This window comes from Dendrobates tinctorius, unplaced genomic scaffold (assembly GCF_039654945.1).
Source record: "Dendrobates tinctorius isolate UK_male_01 unplaced genomic scaffold, ASM3965494v1 ptg000158l, whole genome shotgun sequence".
NCBI lineage: Eukaryota > Metazoa > Chordata > Amphibia > Anura > Dendrobatidae > Dendrobates > Dendrobates tinctorius.
The window spans coordinates 37,294,684-37,313,680 of record NW_027361825.1 but is presented as its reverse complement, the minus strand read 5'-3'; the positions used below and the strand labels follow the sequence as shown (position 1 = coordinate 37,313,680).

General features: G+C 45.9%; 1 protein-coding gene across 4 annotated transcripts in view; it reads left to right on the top strand.

Moving 5' to 3' along the window:
* Positions 1-18,997, top strand: part of ZC3H4 (zinc finger CCCH-type containing 4) — a 69,398-nt gene that overhangs the window by 15,709 nt on the left and 34,692 nt on the right. For all 4 annotated transcript variants that reach the window (XM_073549334.1, XM_073549335.1, XM_073549336.1 and 1 more), the window contains exons 6-10: positions 312-405; positions 501-619; positions 9,723-9,824; positions 10,175-10,288; positions 18,313-18,420. In XM_073549334.1, coding sequence (XP_073405435.1) covers positions 312-405; positions 501-619; positions 9,723-9,824; positions 10,175-10,288; positions 18,313-18,420 — 537 coding nt within the window. The remainder of the gene's footprint in view (positions 1-311; positions 406-500; positions 620-9,722; positions 9,825-10,174; positions 10,289-18,312; positions 18,421-18,997) is intronic.

The following is an 18,997-nucleotide window of genomic DNA, read 5'->3' as shown; positions in this document are numbered from 1 at the left end:
GAAAACATATAGAGGTGTTTGTAATGACACACAGCTCTTTTCTACTCTACACAGTAGGTGTAAAGATCACAGAGAAGAGCAGGGCTGTGTCTCAAACAGAAAAATCTTTTTCTAAGCTTTAGGCATATGTTTTTTTTTGTTTTTTTTTCTACTCCCAGCATGATGCCTCTTGTGTATGATTGGTCAACGTCTTGCAGGAAAAAAGGCAACTATCCAGAAAGTAGAATATCCCTTTTTTCTAGCAAAAGTCGGGTCCAAACTTCCATGCTGTGATATCCTGACATTAAACAATTGTATTAAACTGTTTTCAGTATGCTGACGAGGAGATGATGGGCGATGAAGAGTATGATGACTACTCAAAAGAGCTTAACCAGTATCGCAAGTCTAAAGAAGGCAGAGGTAGAGGTGAGGTTTTGCTTAATGATCCATGTAATAAAATAAATGAGAGACTGGAGACCAGAGTTATAGATTTGATCACATTGGTATTTCCCACTCTTAAGGCTTTTTTAGGCCCCGGGGTCGAGGGCTACATGGACGAGGATACAAAGGCATGATTCGTGGGAGAGGAAGAGGCAGAGGGAAAGGAAACGATGATGATGACTACTACGAAGAAGACGGAGTAAGCTAAATACTTTTCTTTTTGCTTATCTGTTGCAATTAAAGGGCCATTAAAAATCCCCTGTTCTGAGGGTCAGCACTTAATCTTCTCACTGAGTGTCTTCTGATATTGCTTTTATTTTTTTATATTTGCAACTTATCACCTATTTGCAGGTTAAGTAATCAGTTGTTGCGTTTCCCAACATCAGAACCCTTTACTAATCATGTGTACCCCCTTCGGGTCCAGTGTGAGTTGCACTTCGATTTTCAAAATCTGTGAGCCGAGTCCAGCCCTTTCCTGGAGAAGTGGCGCTCACACACTCGGCCAACGCTTCACTGTTTGGTTTCTAACTATAAGGCGTACCTAGATTTAAACAACAGAAAATAGGAAAAAAATCATGCTAATTACAACTGCCTGGTAATGTAACAAAGTGGAGGGGTTAATGTAATGAACGTTTGCGGTCTAAGGCTGTGCCTCTAGGGCAAAAAAAGGTGATAGAAGTGGGGATCATACCTGTGGCCTAGTGTACAATATATTGGGGGATTGAAATAAAGAATAAAGTGCATCAAATACCATCATTTTACTTTAATAGTCTTGTACCATATTTCATAAATAGCACATCTACCTTTATTGTGGCATCATCTATGTGTGAAGGTAACAGATTGCTGCATGATTACCGGACATGTGAACTCGCCCTATGTCAACACACGGCGTGTTTTTTTTTCCTTTAGTTTAAAATTGTTTTCTTGGCAGTATATGTTTAGTACAGTTAGTTTTATTCACCAAAAATGCTGCAAATCCCGTTTGCATGTTTTGCAGTTTTTCATGGTTTTCTCTGGATGAAAAAAAATGCAAAAACACTATAAGAATTGACATGCTACAGATTTGCAGAATGCTGCAGTGCTCATTCATTAAAAAATAGTGTGCATGAGATGTCTGAAATCTCATAGCTTTTGCTGGTACTGTAAAATGCAGCTGTTTTTTTTTTTTTTTTTTTTTGCATAAAATAGGGATTTTTGTGTACTCACCGTAAAATCCTTTTCTCCGAGCCAATCTTTGGGGGACACAGGACCATGGGTGTTATGCTGCTTGCCACTAGGAGGACACAAAGTGAAACACAGAAAAGTTAACTCCTCCTCTGCAGTATACACCCGCCCACAGGCTGAGATTGAACCAGTTTGGTAACAAAGCAGTAGGAGATCTTAAAAAAAAATAACAATAACCATAAATTGTCAAAACTTAAGGCGAAGCAATAAGCCAGTAGGCTATCAGGGTGGGTGCTGTGTCCCCCAATGATTAGCTCAGAGAAAAGGATTTTTCGGTGAGTACACAAATATCCCTATTTCTCCTACACCTCAGTGTGGGACACAGGACCATGGGACGTCCTAAAGCAGTCCCTGGGTGGGGAGCCTTACAACTGCTAATACCCCATGTACCACTGGCCTACAAATGTGGTACTGCCGGTTGCAGCAAGCGCCTGCCAAGAGCTGCATCTGCTGTGACCTGAAAATGTATGTGATAGTTTTGAAAGGTATGCGAGCTGGACTCAGTCGCAGCTTTGCAGGCCTATTCTGCTGACGCCGATGTCAAATGGTCCAAGAGGTGTCTATTGACAGAGTAGAATACGCCGTAATCCCTACTGGGACAGGTGTGCTCTTGACACAGTAGGGGTCCTGAATAGATGAGCGAATCCACTCGTCTAGTGTGGAGTTTGGAGCGGGTAGAGCCGTCCTATGCCCTTCTGAAAATCCGAACAAGACAACTGGCTTGCGCAGGGAAGATGTACGCGAGATGTACTGTCTTAGAGCCCTAACCGCATCCAGAGTGTGTAGAGGTCCCTCGATACGATGGACTGGTGCCGGACAGAATGAAGGCAAAAAACTATGTCCTCGTGAAGATGAAAAAGGAAACAACGTTGGCAGAAAAAAATGGCGACGTCCTCAAAATTGCCTTGTCTTGCCGAAAAATCAGGAACGGAGGTTGGTAGGATGGAACCGCCAACTTAGAGACTCGTCTGATTGAAGTAATTGCCACCAAGAGGAAACCACTTTCCAAAGGAATAAAAATTAGGGGCACATCCTGCAGTGGTTCGCAAGGAGTTCTTATAGAACTCCGAGGACCTAGGTAAGGTCCCATAATTCCAACATTACGTTATAGAGAGGTTCCACGCTGGAAACTACCTGAAAGAACGGCTTCAACTGTAACCTGGTGGTAATCTTACAGTGGAATAGAACTGACAAGGCTAAATTGTCCTTTGAGTGAACTAAGTGCGAACAAACCAACTCCGATTGAAATTGCAGGAATTCCAAGATGGAAGGAATGGAGAAAACCAGAGGAGATCATCTATGGGCATTAGCTCCATGAAAAGAAAATTCTCTAGGTGCGATGAGAACTGTGCATGGGCACGGGTCTCCTAGGACTAGCATGGTGGGGATTTCTAAATGTAAGAACCCAGCTCAGGCTAAAAGCTAGGATTCAATGGCTCCGCTAACAAAGACAGAGCCCCGGAGTTCTGGTGGTAACCTGCAAGAGTAGATCCATACGATTTAGTAAACACCAGGGAACATCAGTGACAAGTTGAAAAACTACTTCCGCTTACCCTGTCCAGCGCGGTTAGTTCAGCGCAACTAGGAACACTGAAATTTCCCTCTGTTGCAATGGTCATGATGACCCTTGGGAGTAAAGTAAGAGGGGGAAAAGAATACGGGAACCAAAACCGATGCTATGGCAGAACCAGAGCGTCTGCTCCGATGGCGCATGGATCATGTGACAGGGAAATGCACTGGGGAACCTTGTTGTTTAGCCTTGAGGGCATGAGATCCCAAACCAGAGTCCTCCAGCGACGACGAATCTGCTGAAAGACTTCCGGATGAAGAGACCATCTTCCCAAGGCGAAGCTCTGGCGACTGAGAAAAAAAATTTGCCGCTCAATTCACTACGCTTGGGATGTGAATCACCAAGATGGCCGTATGGTTGCTGTTGGCCCAGTAGAGGACCTGACTCACATCGTGTCTGGCCGACTAACTGCGGGGTACCCCTTTGACGGTTGATATACGCCATAGCCGTGGCGTTATCGGATTGGAACCTGATGAGGTGACCTGCGAGGGGATGATGAAAGAACTCAGTAGGGCCTGATGGAGAGTCGCGACATTGGTAAGGACCAACGCCCTTGTGTTGTGTGACGGCGAAAAAACTATACCCCAGTCAAAAAGACTGGCGTACATGGTCCCCTAACAACGTACTGGGAGGAAGATTTTCCTTGGTTTAAAGAGGACGACAGCGTCCACCACCTAAGGGTCTGCTTGATCCGCAGACTCAGACAGAACCGATGGTCAAGATCTGGTTTCTGTCCCAGGCCATCAGTGGCGCATGTTGCAAAGGGCGGAAATGGAGTTGTGCGAACGGGACCGCTTACATCGCCGCTACCATTTTAGCCGCGAATCCCCATGAAGAACCATATGGAGCGAGGAATTGGACGTAAAGGAATTCGTGCTCCCAGTTGTAAGGCCAAGGCCTCTTCTGGAGGGAGAATAACCAATCCGCAGGGAGTGTCCTGGACTATTTCCAAGAATTAACTCTGCTTAGCCGGAGACAGAGAAGACTTTTTAAGTCTATTTTTCCAGGTCAGGCGAGCAAGTGTGTCCACCGTGATACTTACGGACTCCTGACAGACTGGAAGGGACGCGCCTTGATCAATAGGTCATCCGGATACGGAGGTACCACCACTCCCCGAGCTTGAGGAATGGCTGTGACCGCTGCCATGACCCTGGTGAGGATTTTGGTGGCGGTGGCGAGGCCGAAGGGTAAAGCAACGAACAGGAAATGTTCCCCCGTGACTACGAAGCGTAGGAAAAAACTGTTGTTGGGAGAAAAGATTGGGATGTGAAGATAAGCATCCCTGATGCCGATGGATCTTGGAGGCGGCGTAGAGAATCCAGTCTGAAGCACCGTACCTTGGTAAAAACGTTTTAATAGCATTAGGCTTGGCAAAAACGTGTTTAGCAGCCTTAGGTCCAGTAGGGGTAGAGGAAGAAAACCTCTAGTTAGTATCCAGAGGACCCCAGCTCTCTGACCCACTCGTTGTGGGAGACCAAGAGCCAGGCATGACAAAATGGACGCCTAATTTTTTGGTGCCCCCGGATGCCGCCACAGGTCATTGTGTAGAGGATTTAAGGGATCTGGCTCCCTTAAACCCAGACGTCCCTGGCCTGGATTTCTAGGCGCAGCCAGGACTGTATGAGATCTGGGAACCGTCCTGTCCCAGAAAGGAAAGTTGCAGAAGACCAACTGGAATTTTCAAGAGGTCTGTTGTTGAATCCAAAAAAGGGGCGGTGCGGCCTTTGTTGAGGAAGGCATTTACTGTTCTCTCTGGTAGCGGCAGATATGCGACCCATCTGGTAAGGCAGAGAAGTTAACGATCACTTGGAAGCAGAATCTGCTCGCCAGTCTCGGAGCCCTAGGGCTCACTCGATGGAGACTGCATGTGCAGCCTGTGGAGTGCAATTGGCCACCTCTAAAGAGGTGTTAACTACGAAGTCCCCGGCATGATCTATCTGACTAGCGAGGTTGGATGCCTCCGGGGGAAGATCTGAGCGAGCAAGGTAGTCAATTTGACGGTCAGTGGATTTCTGACTGAGGAATCGTCAGATAGGGGTATGTGAGGAGCACCGAAGGGGGCTGTAGCCAATCATTCATTAGATCTTGACCAAAGGGCTATTTAGCCTCAGCAGGCTGTTAACCTGCGAATCTGTCTGGACCCTAGTCTCTGGACAATGTCCTTAGACTCAGGATGAATGGCAGCTACCTTGTGAACATGTGCCGTCTTGTTAAAGGCCACTACATGTTCCGGGACGGAAATATTTTTCCCTTGTCCACCTTCAGAGTATTATTGACCGACGCTAATAAAAGGATGAAGTGTCTCTTGATAATTTGGGGTGTTGGTGGGATCTGAATCCCAGAACCCTAGTGCTGCAAGGCTGCAGTGCTGCCCCCTGGGTCAATGACGTGTCCGTCTCGGATTCAGAGTCAGGAGAGGGAGAACGAGGGATGGAACTTGCATACGCCGAAGCGTGAGCATGATCGGGGGACGCGTCATTGAGCGTCTCTTTGCCAAGAAAAAAAGAATCCCCGGAGAGGGGCTATTGCCTTGGTCATGAAATCCATAGACCTTAACAGGCATGCAGACCACTTAGGGGGACTGGACTCAGCGGAATCGGTGGCGGGCACCATTTGGCAAATTCTGTGTCACAATCCATGTATAATGGAATATTGTGAGCCCAGGACAAGGGTGTAGTAAGAAAACACTGTGTCTTTGCTAGCCTCTTTTAGACCTGAGACATAGTGTACCCATAGAGGCTGTAGGCAGAATAATGCTACATATTGTAGAGAATGTGTATAGCACTGCCAAGAAGGGGGTTAATGTCACCTGCTGAGACGCAGTACAGGTTACCCAGGATCCGTTGTTGTCCCAGGAGAGAAGTGTGCCTTCGTGATCCCACCTCCAAACTGACTCCTTTCAGCGTTACTGCCAATGAGTGCCATCATCGGTCGTCAGGGAGCAGGCTGAGAGAAAAACATCATAGCTCCCGAGAAAAGGAGAGCGGTTCTCGTTCAGGACGAGAAGCGCCAGCAACGCGGGCCGGCACACTCACGGTGGGTGGAGCCAAGTAACTGCAGCCTAGCCCGACTAGAAGCCGTGAGCTAAATTTCTGACGGCCGCCGGCGATGCGCGTCGGCTGAGGGGAGAACCGCGTCCGGACACGGGAACAAGCGCCGCTGAGCACCGGAACAAGCGCTCCCTCTGCTCCCCAGGGACCAGGACCCACTATCTCAGGCACGGACATGCCGGCGTGAAGACCTGCCGTCTGCGATCAGCACTCCCTGTTATACTCACGGAGGTGGTGTGGCAGAGCCGGAGCTGCGCTGTCCTGAAAGGTATAGTCCTCAATCGATCCTCCTTTTAGACAGGGGAATGGTGAGGTTGCCGACTGTATTGCATTCCACTCAGGGGGTCCGGTGCGTGAAGAAATTGCAGCGCCATTACGTGGGGGCCTTGTTCGGCTATGTACCTGGCTCCGGGGACCTCTTGGAAATGTGGGGAAATCGGGACCGTGGAGGAATCGTTGCCCGTAGGTGAGCCCAGGCATGCCCCAGACGTCGCAGAAGAGGGTACGGGGAGGTATAATCCGCGTTCTCGCCTGTTGATGGTTCGGGGGAAAGCGAACCCTAGAAAGGATCCGTCGCCCCCTTCACTCCGTTAGTTAAAAAATAAAAATTTACAGAAAAATTCAAAAGATAAAATAAAAACGTTGGGGTCTGAAGCCAGACCCAAGTGCCTCTTACAGACACTAAGCAAGAACTGGTTCAGTCTCAGCCTGTGGGCGGGTGTATACTGCAGGGGAGGAGTTAACTTTTCTGTGTTTCACTTAGTGTCCTCCTAGTGGCAAGCAGCATAACACCCATGGTCCTGTGTCCCCCAATGAGGCGTAGGAGAACAAGCTGCTTGTGAACACAGCCTAAGGCTATCTGAAAAGGAGCCAGTTGACAAAAAGTTCTGGATTAGTTTCAAACTGATGAAAAACTGAGACATTTTAAAATTGATCCTTTAAGATTTAACATACAGGTCCAGCAAATCTGTTATTTTAGCCAGACCAAAAAAAGTTGTCCCGACTATATAAAAAAAACTGTTGATGCTGGATCCATTTGTTAAATAATTTAAGTCAATGTGAAAAAGGATCCGTTTTAAAATGTATCAGGGATTCATCAGTTTATAACTGATCCAGTGTTTTTTTTACTGGATCCTTTTCAAATAGACGATAACCGGACACTTCAGCCGGAGTGCAAATCAACTTTTGGCTCAGTGTATGTGACCGTTTTATTTGTCTTCAGCCTGTGTGCCTCAAGATCTTTTCTGTATGATCCTTGCATAAGGTATAAACTTTTTCTAAACTGCCAGCATTCGGCAAATCAGTGTCTGCAGGGAGAGCGATCTGTGCAGCCAGATACTTGTCTCTGTGATCGAAGCACAGTGTTTTATGAATGTTCTGCTCGATGATTTAACTCCTTAACGACAGCCGATACACCTTTTAGCAGCGGAAGTTAAGGGTACTTAATCCTTCTACGCCGCTTTTTAACAGCGCTGAGAAATAAGTGTATTGCGACCCCGGAGAACATGATTCGGGTCAGTTTTTACCAACCCCAGTGTTGCGATCAGTTATTCATGGAATAACGGCGACCGCAAAAAACAAAGTCAGATTTCCATTTAATATCTCTCACCACCGATGTGATCTACCACATCAGAGGAGAGAGAAATTGAGTCCTCTGGTGTCTCTGGACCTTCGTGCATCCCTCGGTGATGTCCCGCAGCCTTCGGCGTCTTCTTCCGGGAAGAAAATAGCAGGCGCATGCACAAAATGCGCCCGCCGAGATCTGCCACCCGGCAACAATAGGAAATTTTTCCTATTGGATCATTTTGATCACTGCGAGAAACCCTAACACAGTGATCAAAATAAAAAATAGTAAATCAACCCCCCTTATCACCCCCTTAGGTAAAAATGATAAAATTATTTCCATTAGCGTTGGGGCTATTGTTTGGGTTTGAGTTATATTTGGGGTTATAGCTAGGGTTAGGGTTATGGTTGGAGTTATAGCTAGAGTTGTGGTGTAGGGGTTAGGATTAGAGTTAGGGGTGTGTTGGGGTTAGGGCTGTGTTAGGGTTGGAGTTAAAATTGGGGGGTTTCCACTGTTTAGGTACATCAGGGGTCTCCAAACACGATATGGCGCACGCCATTGATTCCAGCTAATTTTGTGTTCAAAAGGTCAAATGGTGCTCCCTCCCCTCTGAGCCCTGCCATGCGCACAAACAGTGGCTTTCCCCCACATACAGGGTATCAGCGTACTCAGTAGACATTGCACAACAAATTTTGGGGTCCATTTTCTTCTGATACCCTTGTAAAAATTAAAAAAAATTGGGTTCCAAAGTAAATTTTCTGTGAAAAATGTAAAATGTTTTTTTTTTTCCTTCCACGTTGCTTTAGTTCTCGTGAAGCACCTAAAGGGTTAATAAACTTCTTGAATATAGTTTTGCACACCTTGAGGGGTGCAGTTTTTAGAATGGTGTCACTTTTGGGTATTTTCTGTTATATTGACCGCCCCCCCCCCCCCCCAAACTCACTTCAAATGTGAGGTGGTCCCTAAAAAAAAAATGGTTTTATAAATTTTGTTGGAAAAATGAGATCGCTGGTGAACTTTTAACCCTTATAACGTCCTAACAAAAAAAAAAGTTTACAAAATTGTGCTGATGTAAAGTAGACATGTGGGAAACGTTATTTATTAACTATTTTGTGTGACACCACTCTCTTGCTTTAAGGGTACAATAATTAAAAGTTTGAAAATTGTTAAATTTTCAACATTATTGCCACATTTCCGTTTTTTTTTTTTCATAAATAGACACAAGTTATATCGAAGGAATTTTACCACTGACATAAAGTACAAAATGTCTCAGAATCAGTGGGATCTGTTGAAGCGTTCCAGAGTTATAACCTCATAAAGGGACAGTGGTCAGAATTGTAAAAATTGGCTTGGTCATTAAGTACCAAATTGGCTCTGTCACTAAGGGGTTAAGGGAGCAGTCTCATCATACTTTTTATGCCCTAAACCAGTGTAAACGTGTAAGTATGTTATACTTACCAATCACCGTCCTCTCTGATTTCTACAGCCTTTCCGTTTTTGTTCAGAGTAACTCGATGGCGAATCTGGGTCACACTGGGCTGTATGTCTGCGCCTCAAGTTGCTTTTACAATTTAATATTATGGAGCTTGGTTCTGGTGTTCCATATACTTACATTGTAAAAGCGACTTCCGACTCACACATACAGCCCAGTGTAACCCGGAAAGTAGGAATATGTTTAACCTTGTAGTGCTCAACTAACGTTTCGCCGTAGCTTTTCCAGGGGCACACACTTTTTTAGTAAGATGTTTCTTATGCACAGAAAAATACAAAATGTGGTCTATATTATACTCACAGGAAGATGGATCTAAGGCAGCACAAATATTCCACTTAGTAAATGTGCTAAGTTAAGCCGCAGATAGCGATAAGTCTTCTCACAATCCTCTTTGTTGATCAGGACGGAGGAATGTACAGAAGTGACTATGACAAGTCGTACCATCGGCAGGACAAGAAAGGGAAAGTGATCTGTAAATACTTTGTGGAGGGCCGGTGTACCTGGGTGAGTACAGTTTTCTTTGAAGCATTACCTCAGTATAATGAATGTCTTTTATGCAAAATTTACCTAAATAAATTTGCATATTTCTAATTACATGGCTTTTCTTTTATTGTAGTCTGCCTATCAGTACTTGAAAATATCGTGTTCTCTGTTAGGGAAGTCATATAAGTACAAAGCTTACACGTGATCACTAGTTTGCTTCCCACCTTAAAGAGTAGTTTGTCACAGAGATGCTCATGAGCGTCCTGCTCACCTCCAAACGTAGAACATCATTTTTCTTTAAAAGCTTTTTATGCATAATGTAATGCAGCAGAACTTTTCTGTCCTGATTGCAATTCTTCTATTTTCTGCAGAGGGAACAGTGTAATTTCAGCCATGATGTGGATGTACCAAGACGCCGTGGGCTCTGCAAGTTCTATATGACGGGTTACTGTGCAAGAGGAGACAGCTGCCCATACATGCACAATATCCTTTATGAGATGATAAGATGTATGGCTGTTGTGTATGTCTGTAAAATGTATGGAGCTGATTCCCATTAGTGTGGCGCTGGTGCTGGCTGTACCATGCAGCCGTCTCTTCAGCTCCGATTGCATCAGGTTAACCTCTTAAATGCCACTGTTAAGTCCATTGGCTTTCACATGACACAACTGCGGGGTGCTGATGGGTTTGCTATGAGACCCTGGGGGTCTTCTGAAGGCCTCCATGCCTGTCATAATATTAATACAATAAAGCCAAGTCTGTGTTGCCCAGACTAGCAATTTTAGAATAAACTGAAATACTATAGTAAAATATATAGGCGGTAGAGAAAAAAATTATAAGTTTATATATTTTTTTGTGTCTGTCTGTCTATCTAGCTAGCTATCTATGTATATATACAGTTGTGCTCAAAAGTTTACATACTCTGGCAGAATTTTTGCTTTCTTGGCCTTTTTTTTAAGAGATTATGAATGATAACACCAAAACTTTTTCTCCACTCATGGTTAGTGGTTGGGTGAAGCCATTTAATGTCAAACTACTGTGTTTTCTCTTTTTAAATCATAATGATGACCCTGATCAAAAGTTTACATACCCCATTTCTTAATACTATGCATTGCCCCCTCTAACATCAATTACAGCTTGAAGTCTTTTGTGGTAGTTGTGGATGAGGTTCTTTATTTTCTCAGATGGCAAAGCTGCTCACTCTTCTTGGCAAAAAGCCTCCAGTTCCTATATATTCCTGGGCTGTCTCGCATGAACGGTGTTCTTGAGATCTCACCAGAGTGGATCAGTGATATTGAGGTCAGGAGACTGATATGGCCACTCCAGAACCTTCACTTTGTTCTGCTGTAGCCAATGACAGGTCGACTTGGTCTTGTGTTTTGGATCAATGTCATGTTGGATAGCCCAAGTATATCCCATGAACAGCTTCCGGGCTGATGATTGCAAATTTGCATCCAGTATTTGCTAAAAATGTGCTGCATTCATCTTTGCTTCAACTTTGACCAATTTTCCTGTGCTTTTATAACTCACACATTCCCAAAACAGCTGCAATCCACCTCCCTGCTTTACAGTAGGAATGGTGTTCATTTCATCATAGGCCTTGTTGACCTCTCTCCAAATGTAACGTTTATGGTTGTGGCCAAAAAGTTCAATTTTGGTCTCATCACTCTAAATTACCTTGTTCCAGAAGTTTTTAGGCTTGTTTCTGTGCTTTTTTACGTATTGTAGGCCAGATACTTTGTGGCATTTGCGCAGTAATGGCTTTCTCCTGGCGACTCGACCATGCAGCCCATTTTTTTTCATATGCCTCTTTATTGTGCATGTTGAAACAGCCACACCGCTAGTTTTCAGAGAGTCCTGTATTCAGGCTGATGTTATTTGTTGGTTTTTCATTGCGTCCCGATCAATTTTCCTGGCGGTTGTGGATGAAATTTTTGTTGGTCTACCTGACCGTGGTTTTCTTTTTACAGAGTCCCTGATTTTCCATTTGTTAATCACAGTCTGAACGCTGCTGACTGGCATTATCAATTCCTTGAATATCTTTTTGTATCCCTTTCCTGTTTTATACAGTTCAACTACCTTTTCCCTTAGATCCGTTGACAGTTTTTACTTTCCCCATGACTCACAATCCAGAAACGTCAGTGGCTGGATGAAAGATGCAAGAGTCTGTCTGGATCCCAGAATCTCACTCAGGTTTTATGCACACACTGATTGAAATCATATAATAATGAAGAACCTGAGGCTACAAAAAATTCTTTCAACGTTCATAGTTTTTTATTATAGATAGCAGTCACACAATAACCCAACGTTTCAGCCGTGCTGGCCTTTCTCAAGGGTATCTTATCTGTGTGGCTATAATTAGGGAGTTTAGATTTCTGCAAGTGAAGTATGCGGAGAGACAGGACAGCGCCACTTCAGTTCGGGCCTAGTTCTGAGGCGAGGCCACGGCCCCATTTTCAGGCGGGCTTTTTTCTTCTTCTTTTTTTCTTCTGTGGAACAGTCCCGCGCTTCACTGAGGGCTAGAGGCGTCGCATGGGCCCGCCCACTCCTCCCAGTCGTCCTATAGGAGTGAGTGGAGTTTTCTTATGTCCCTGACAGAGCGGTTAGCTTCGCCCCCTCTCTTGTGAGCTGATTCCCACGCTTTTTACCGCACAGCTTTTACTCAGCCTGTCAGCTGCTCGTCTTCGCTTCAGCGTGCTGTGCACACAGGTTCCGTGAGTAGCCCTGCACTGCAGACTGACACCCTCCTCAGCTCTCTGTCCCCTAACCGTCTGGCACTGTTAGTGGGTTAGCTCATAATTTCGAATTCTAAACCAATTCGCTCTGCTTCTTCCTCTGTGGTAGTCAGTCATTTTGCATGTTCTTCTTGCAAACGCAAGTTTCCTCTGTCAAGACTGCAGCAAGCCCACTGAACCCACCGCCCAGGAGCCCCCGGTTGTCCCGAGTGACGTTGAGGCCCCTATTCCAGGGTGGGTTTCCTCTCTGTCTCAATCTGTGGCGGATCTCACCAAGGTGTCCCAGACCTTAGTGTCCGTACTGGATAAGTTGCCACTGCAGGACCCAGCAGGTCACAGGATGCTCCGGTCGAGCCTGTTAATATTAGCCGCAAAAGCGCCAGACGGGAGCACCGGTCCGGTTCCTCTTCCCGTTCCGCATCACCCCATAGTCCGTCAAAACAGCCTCCCTTATCAAGATCTTCCTCCCCTGAGCCAGGCGAGACTTTTTCGGATGGACCCTCCGAGGAAGTTTTGGAGCTGGACTCGGACCAAATCGCTGATATGAGGGATATGGTTCAGAACTTCATTGCAGCGATTAACCAGTCCTTCAATATCAAAGATTCTCCTGCGGAACCCGCGGACCAGGAGGTTTCTTTCAGACCGTCGAAACCACCTTCCAAAGTCTTCGCTCATCATTCGGAGTTCCAGAAAATTCTTTCCAGAGAGAGAGAAAATCCGACCAGGCGTTTTCAAAGAGGAAAACGCCTTGGGGTGTTATATCCTTTTTCGCCGGAACTCATTGCAGACTGGTCAGCTTCACCGGCCGTGGACCCTCCGGTTTCAAGACTATCTAACAGCACGATACTTCCGATTTCTGGGGGAGCATCTCTAGGAGACACTAATGACAGAGTCATAGAATCTTTTGCTAAGTCAGCCTTTGAAGCGGCGTCTTCTGTTCTAAGCCCGGCCTTCGCTTCTACTTGGGCTTCTAAGGCCATAGCGAAATGGGCTAAGGACCTCCGCCAAGGTATTTTGGCCGGAGACCAGCCGGAGCAGATGGCAGATCTCACCGACCAAATATCGCATGCAGGCGAATATTTGGTCTCAGCCTCCCTGGATGCCTCATCCTGCGCAGCTCAGGCATCAAGCAACTTGGTGGCTATTAGACGCACAGTTTGGCTTAAGGCTTGGCAACCGGACTTATCGTCAAAAAAGTCCCTCACCAGTTTACCGTTTCAGGGATCGCGCCTTTTCGGCAATAGGCTGGACCAGATCATTGCCACTGGGGGCACAAGCTACCTTCTTCCCCAGTCAAAATCTCGTCTGCCTCCAATGAAACGTCAGTATCGACCCTTTTGGTCTTTTCGTCGCTTCACGACAGCAGATACGTCTTCCCCACCAGCAGAGGCCTCAACCGCGCCAAGAAAGAAAGAGTCTCCTTTAGGCCCACTCCTTCCTGGCGATCTCATTCTTCCCAGGGTAGATCTACCAGAGCTAGGCCTGGAAGATCTTCCTCCGCGTGACTGGAAACAGAACACCGGAGCATACTCCCAGGTGGGCGGCCGTCTTCTTCTTGCCTTCATGGACGTCTGGCTTGCCTCGGTGGAAGACGCTTGGGTCAGGGAAGTTGTATCTTTAGGATACAAAATAGAATTTGTTTCTCGTCCTCGGGATCGATTCTTCAAATCCCGACCCCCGAAAGACCCCGCCTTGTTGCCGGGTTTCTTTACAGCCATCGACTCTCTTCTCAAGTCAGGAGTCATTGTTCCAGTACCAGAAAAAGAGCGATTCACAGGTTTCTATTCGAACCTGTTTGTAGTGCCGAAAAAAGGAGGCACGGTTCGGCACATTCTGGACTTAAAACTACTGAACAAAAGGGTCCGTCTGCGACATTTCAGGATGGAGTCCCTTCGTTCAGTAATTGCTTCCATGGAGGCACAAGAATTTCTGTGCTCCATAGACATTCAAGACGCCTATCTACATGTCCCAATCTTCCTGGGTCATCAAAAGTTCCTGCGTTTCGCGATACATCAGGATCACGTTCAGTTTGTCGCCCTGCCGTTTGGGCTCGCCACCGCTTCCAGGGTTTTTACAAAGATCATGGCAGCGTTGATGGCCGTTTTAAGGATCAGAGGTCTTATGCTCTTCCCGTACCTCGACGACATCCTCATCAAAGCTCCATCCTTGCCCCAGGCTCTCGAAAGTCTGACCATTGTCTGCGACACTCTTGCTCGATTCGGGTGGATCATCAACACAAAAAAGTCCTGCCTAGTTCCAGCACAGCACCTTGTGTTTCTAGGCATACTTTTCGACACTCGTCAGGCAAAGGTCTTCCTTCCCGACGACAAGAGAGTAACTCTTCGGCGGGATGTTCGTTTGCTTCAGGGACCCTGAATCATTTCCCTCTGATCAGCCATGAGAGTTCTAGGGAGGATGGTTGCAACGTCGGAGGCGATTCCCTTGGCCCAATTCCACTCAAGACAACTTCAGCAGGCCATTCTGTCGCAGTGGAACAAGTCTGTCTCCTCACTGGATCATCCAATCCGACTCTCATTTCGGGTCAAGCTGTCCCTCAATTGGTGGCTAACATCTCCTGTTATTGCCCAGGGCCGATCGTTCCTTCCGGTACATTGGCAAGTGGTGACGACAGACGCCAGTCTCCTGGACTGGGGCGCAGTGTTTCGCCATCTCACAGTACAGGGTCGTTGGTCGAGGTAGGAAGCGTCTCTTCCAATCAACGTCCTAGAGATACGGGCTATTTTCCTGTCCCCTGATTCATTGGGACAACCTGCTCAGAGGTCTGCCAATCCGGATTCAGACGGACAATGCCACAGCGGTGGCATATGTCAACCACTAGGGAGGGACTCGGAGTTCCTCAACATATATCAACCACCAGGGAGGGACTCGGAGTTCCTCAGCACTGGCCGAGGTATCCAAGATACTTCATTGGGCAGAAATGTCAGTTCCAACGATATCCGCCGTACACATTCCGGGTATGGAAAACGAGGCCGCCGATTTTCTCAGCCGCAAAGGTCTCGCGGCAAGGGAATGGTCCTTGCATCAGGAAGTCTTCCATCAGATTTGCCTTCATTGGGGTACTTCGAACGTGGATATGATGGCGTCCAGTCTGAACAAGAAAGTTCCATGGTTCGTATCCAGGGCCCGCGATTCCCTCACAGTGGGAGCCGATGCTCTGACCATTCCTTGGTCACAGTTCGCGCTCCCCTATCTGTTCCCTCCTCTTCCTCTTCTTCCCAAGCTGTTGAAGATCAAGGCAGAAGGGGTACCAGTCATCCTTATCGTGCCGGATTGGCCCAGAAGGCCCATGCAGTTCCTCCGTATCGGGCTCCAGTGGATCTCTGGGATCTCAATTTAGTCCTAGAGGCTCTACAAGATTCCCCCTTTGGGCCTCTCAAGGAGGTGTCTCTATCTCTTCTATCTTGGAAAGTGGCCTTTCTCGTGGCCATTACTTCCATCCGACGTGTCTCGGAGTTGGCAGCTCTTTCTTGTCAACCTCCTTTTTAAGTGATTCACCAAGATAAAGTTGTTCTACGGCCTCCACCGTCCTTCCTTCCCAAGGTGGTATCTGCTTTCCACTTGAATGAAGACATCGTTCTACCTTCTTTCTGCCCGGCTCCAGTTCATCCCCGGGAACGCTCCTTGAACAGACTAGACCTGGTCAGGGCGATGAAGGTCTACTTGGCTAGAACCGATGCGTTCCGGAAGACAGACTCGCTTTTCGTCATCCCAGATGGGGCTCGAAAAGGCTTGTCGGCCTCCAAGGCGACTATTACTCGCTGGATGAGATCGGCTATCTTAGAGGCTTACCGGATAAAGAACAGAGTGCCCCCTTCTGGGATTAAGGCTCACTCCACTCGGTCAGTGGGCGCATCCTGGGCGGTGCACCACAGGGCTTCTGCGATGCAGCTCTGTAAAGCTGCAACCTGGTCCTCTGTTCACACTTTTGTAAAATTTTACAAGGTCCACACCTACGTTTTGGTGGATGCCAGCCTAGGAAGAAGGATCTTGCATGCGGCGGTGGTGAGTCCACTGACCTGATGGAAGTTTTGTTTCCCACCCCAGGGACTGCTTTGGCACGTCCCATGGTTCCTGTATCCCCCAATGAAGCGATAGAGAAAACAGGATTTTTGGTTGCTTACCGTAAAATCTGTTTCTCGGAGCCTTCATTGGGGGACACAGCACCCTCCCATGTTTTCAACTTCTGTACTTTGTTCTATGTGATATAGTTCTAGTTGAATTGTTGGTTTACTCTATATTCTATTGCTTCTCCTACTGCTTTCTCACTGAGTAATTGAGCGCCAGTCGGTGGGGTGAATACTGCGGAGGAGGAGCTAACTTTCTTATTTGCATAGTGTCAGCCTCGTAGTGGCAGCAGCATACACCCCATGGTTCCTGTGTCCCCCAATGAAGGTTCCGAGAAACAGATTTTACGGTAAGCAACCAAAAATCCTGTTTTTAAAAAGAGAAAACACAGTAGTTTGACAATAAATGGCTTCACCCAACCACTAACATGAATGGAGAAAAAGCTTTGGTGTTATCATTCATATTCTCTGAAAAATTCCAAGAAAGCAAAAATTCTGCTGGGGTATGTAAACTTTTGAGCACAACTGTATATAAATAAACAAGGGTAAATCACCACACTTTTCTCCCAATATAAACAGGAAAGTGAAAACAATAACCCTGAAAAAAGTTGTCAAAATATCATATATAATCCTAGTTAAATCAGTAAAAATGTTTGTTTGGTGCCGAAAAGAGTCCTCACACAACTCCATCAATGAAGTTATGGTTTCAGAAAGTGACAACACAAATTAGTTTGTTTTTTTTCTACAAAGTTATACATTTTTGTCACGACTTTAAAAAGAAAAAGAAATTTGGTTTCGCCATTATCGCACTGACGAGGAGAATCATGTTACCCAGTAATTTTTACTGCACAAGTAAAGCCGTAAAAGCAAAAAACAATGGCTGTGTTGCGTTTTTTCACAGTTTCCCTGCAGGTTATATAATGAAATGAATGGTGTCATTCAGAACTAAAACTCGTCCCGCAAAAGTAAGCCCTCATTCGGATATGTTGACGGAAAAATTTAAAAAAAAAAACTTAAGACTCTTGGAAGCAAAGGTAGAAAAAACGAAAGTGTAACAATGAAAAATTGTGAGATCGTTAAATAGAATCTGACAGCAGATTTTGCTTTGTAATCTAACAGCAGCATGATGTAGGGATAGAGACCCTGATTAAGTCAATCTATAACTTTCTGGTCTGCTTGTTGTCATTTTGATACAATCACAGTTTTCTCGCTGCAGTTCTAGCAGAGATCTGAATGCTGAGCTCTGTATAACCCCACCCACATCACTGTGACAATTTTGTGTACAATGTGCGTAGACAGAAAGCTGCCACTTGATGGGGCCACACAGAGAAATTGACTAGGAGGCACATGACATCTAGTCCTGTAGTGATAATGTCTTGCTGATAAAACACTGATTGTATTTTAACAGCAACACACAGCCTAGTAAGTGACACATGGCGGAATCAGGGTCTCAGCCCCTACATCATGCTGCTTTTAGATTGTATAGCATTTTTTTATAGCATTATGACTTAATGCACACTCTGCATGCTCAGTAGGGATTTTCCCTGCATCTATTTTAGCTTGATGCCCTGCAGACCAAACTATGAATCGAGGGGCCATTCCTACAGCTTAGTTTGAGGAGTTCATTAGTGACCATTCGGTGAGAAGGAATGTACCATGCTTGTAGTTTCTTCTCCTTAACATTTCTCACATGATTTCCCTTGTAAGCACTATCACACTACAGGCAACTGTGTCAATGGTGATGAATGCATGTTTTCACACGATCCTCTGACCGATGAGACTCAGGAATTGCTTGATAAGGTAAGATGGTGGAATTTTTAATTCTGTTCTCTGCAGATGATTGCCTTGGTTACCGGCCGCCCTGCAGTCTCGGATTGGCCGGTTAACTAGGCACTGACAACGGCTCTGAAGCTCATCAGATCGCTGGATCCATAACACATCCTCTGCTAGCAGCCTGGGAGTGGACTCGGTTCAGACCGGTGGTGCGACCATGCCATGTGCTGGTCCGAACTGTCAATATTCAGACAGTGTGACTGGAGCGGTGCTTCTGAAGCATAAGAGCAGGCAAATCAATTTTGTTAAATCCCAATGACCTATAAACTAATATATTTCTGTACACTAACAAGTCTCTTAAAGGGGACAGTGTCCAAAATTGTACATAAAACAAAACCCGAAGTTCTGAAATCTTCAAACTCTTTTTGACGCTACAGGGAAATGACATTTTATGTCAAGATCATTAGAGGATTGTTGCATTTATTTATCCTTTTATTAATGGGGGTGTCCAGCAACTTAAAATATTTTGTCTAAAGCTTTTAAAGCTAAAAAATTTAAATACATATTTTATATTGGTGACGGCTGCTCAGGCCACCCACCTGCC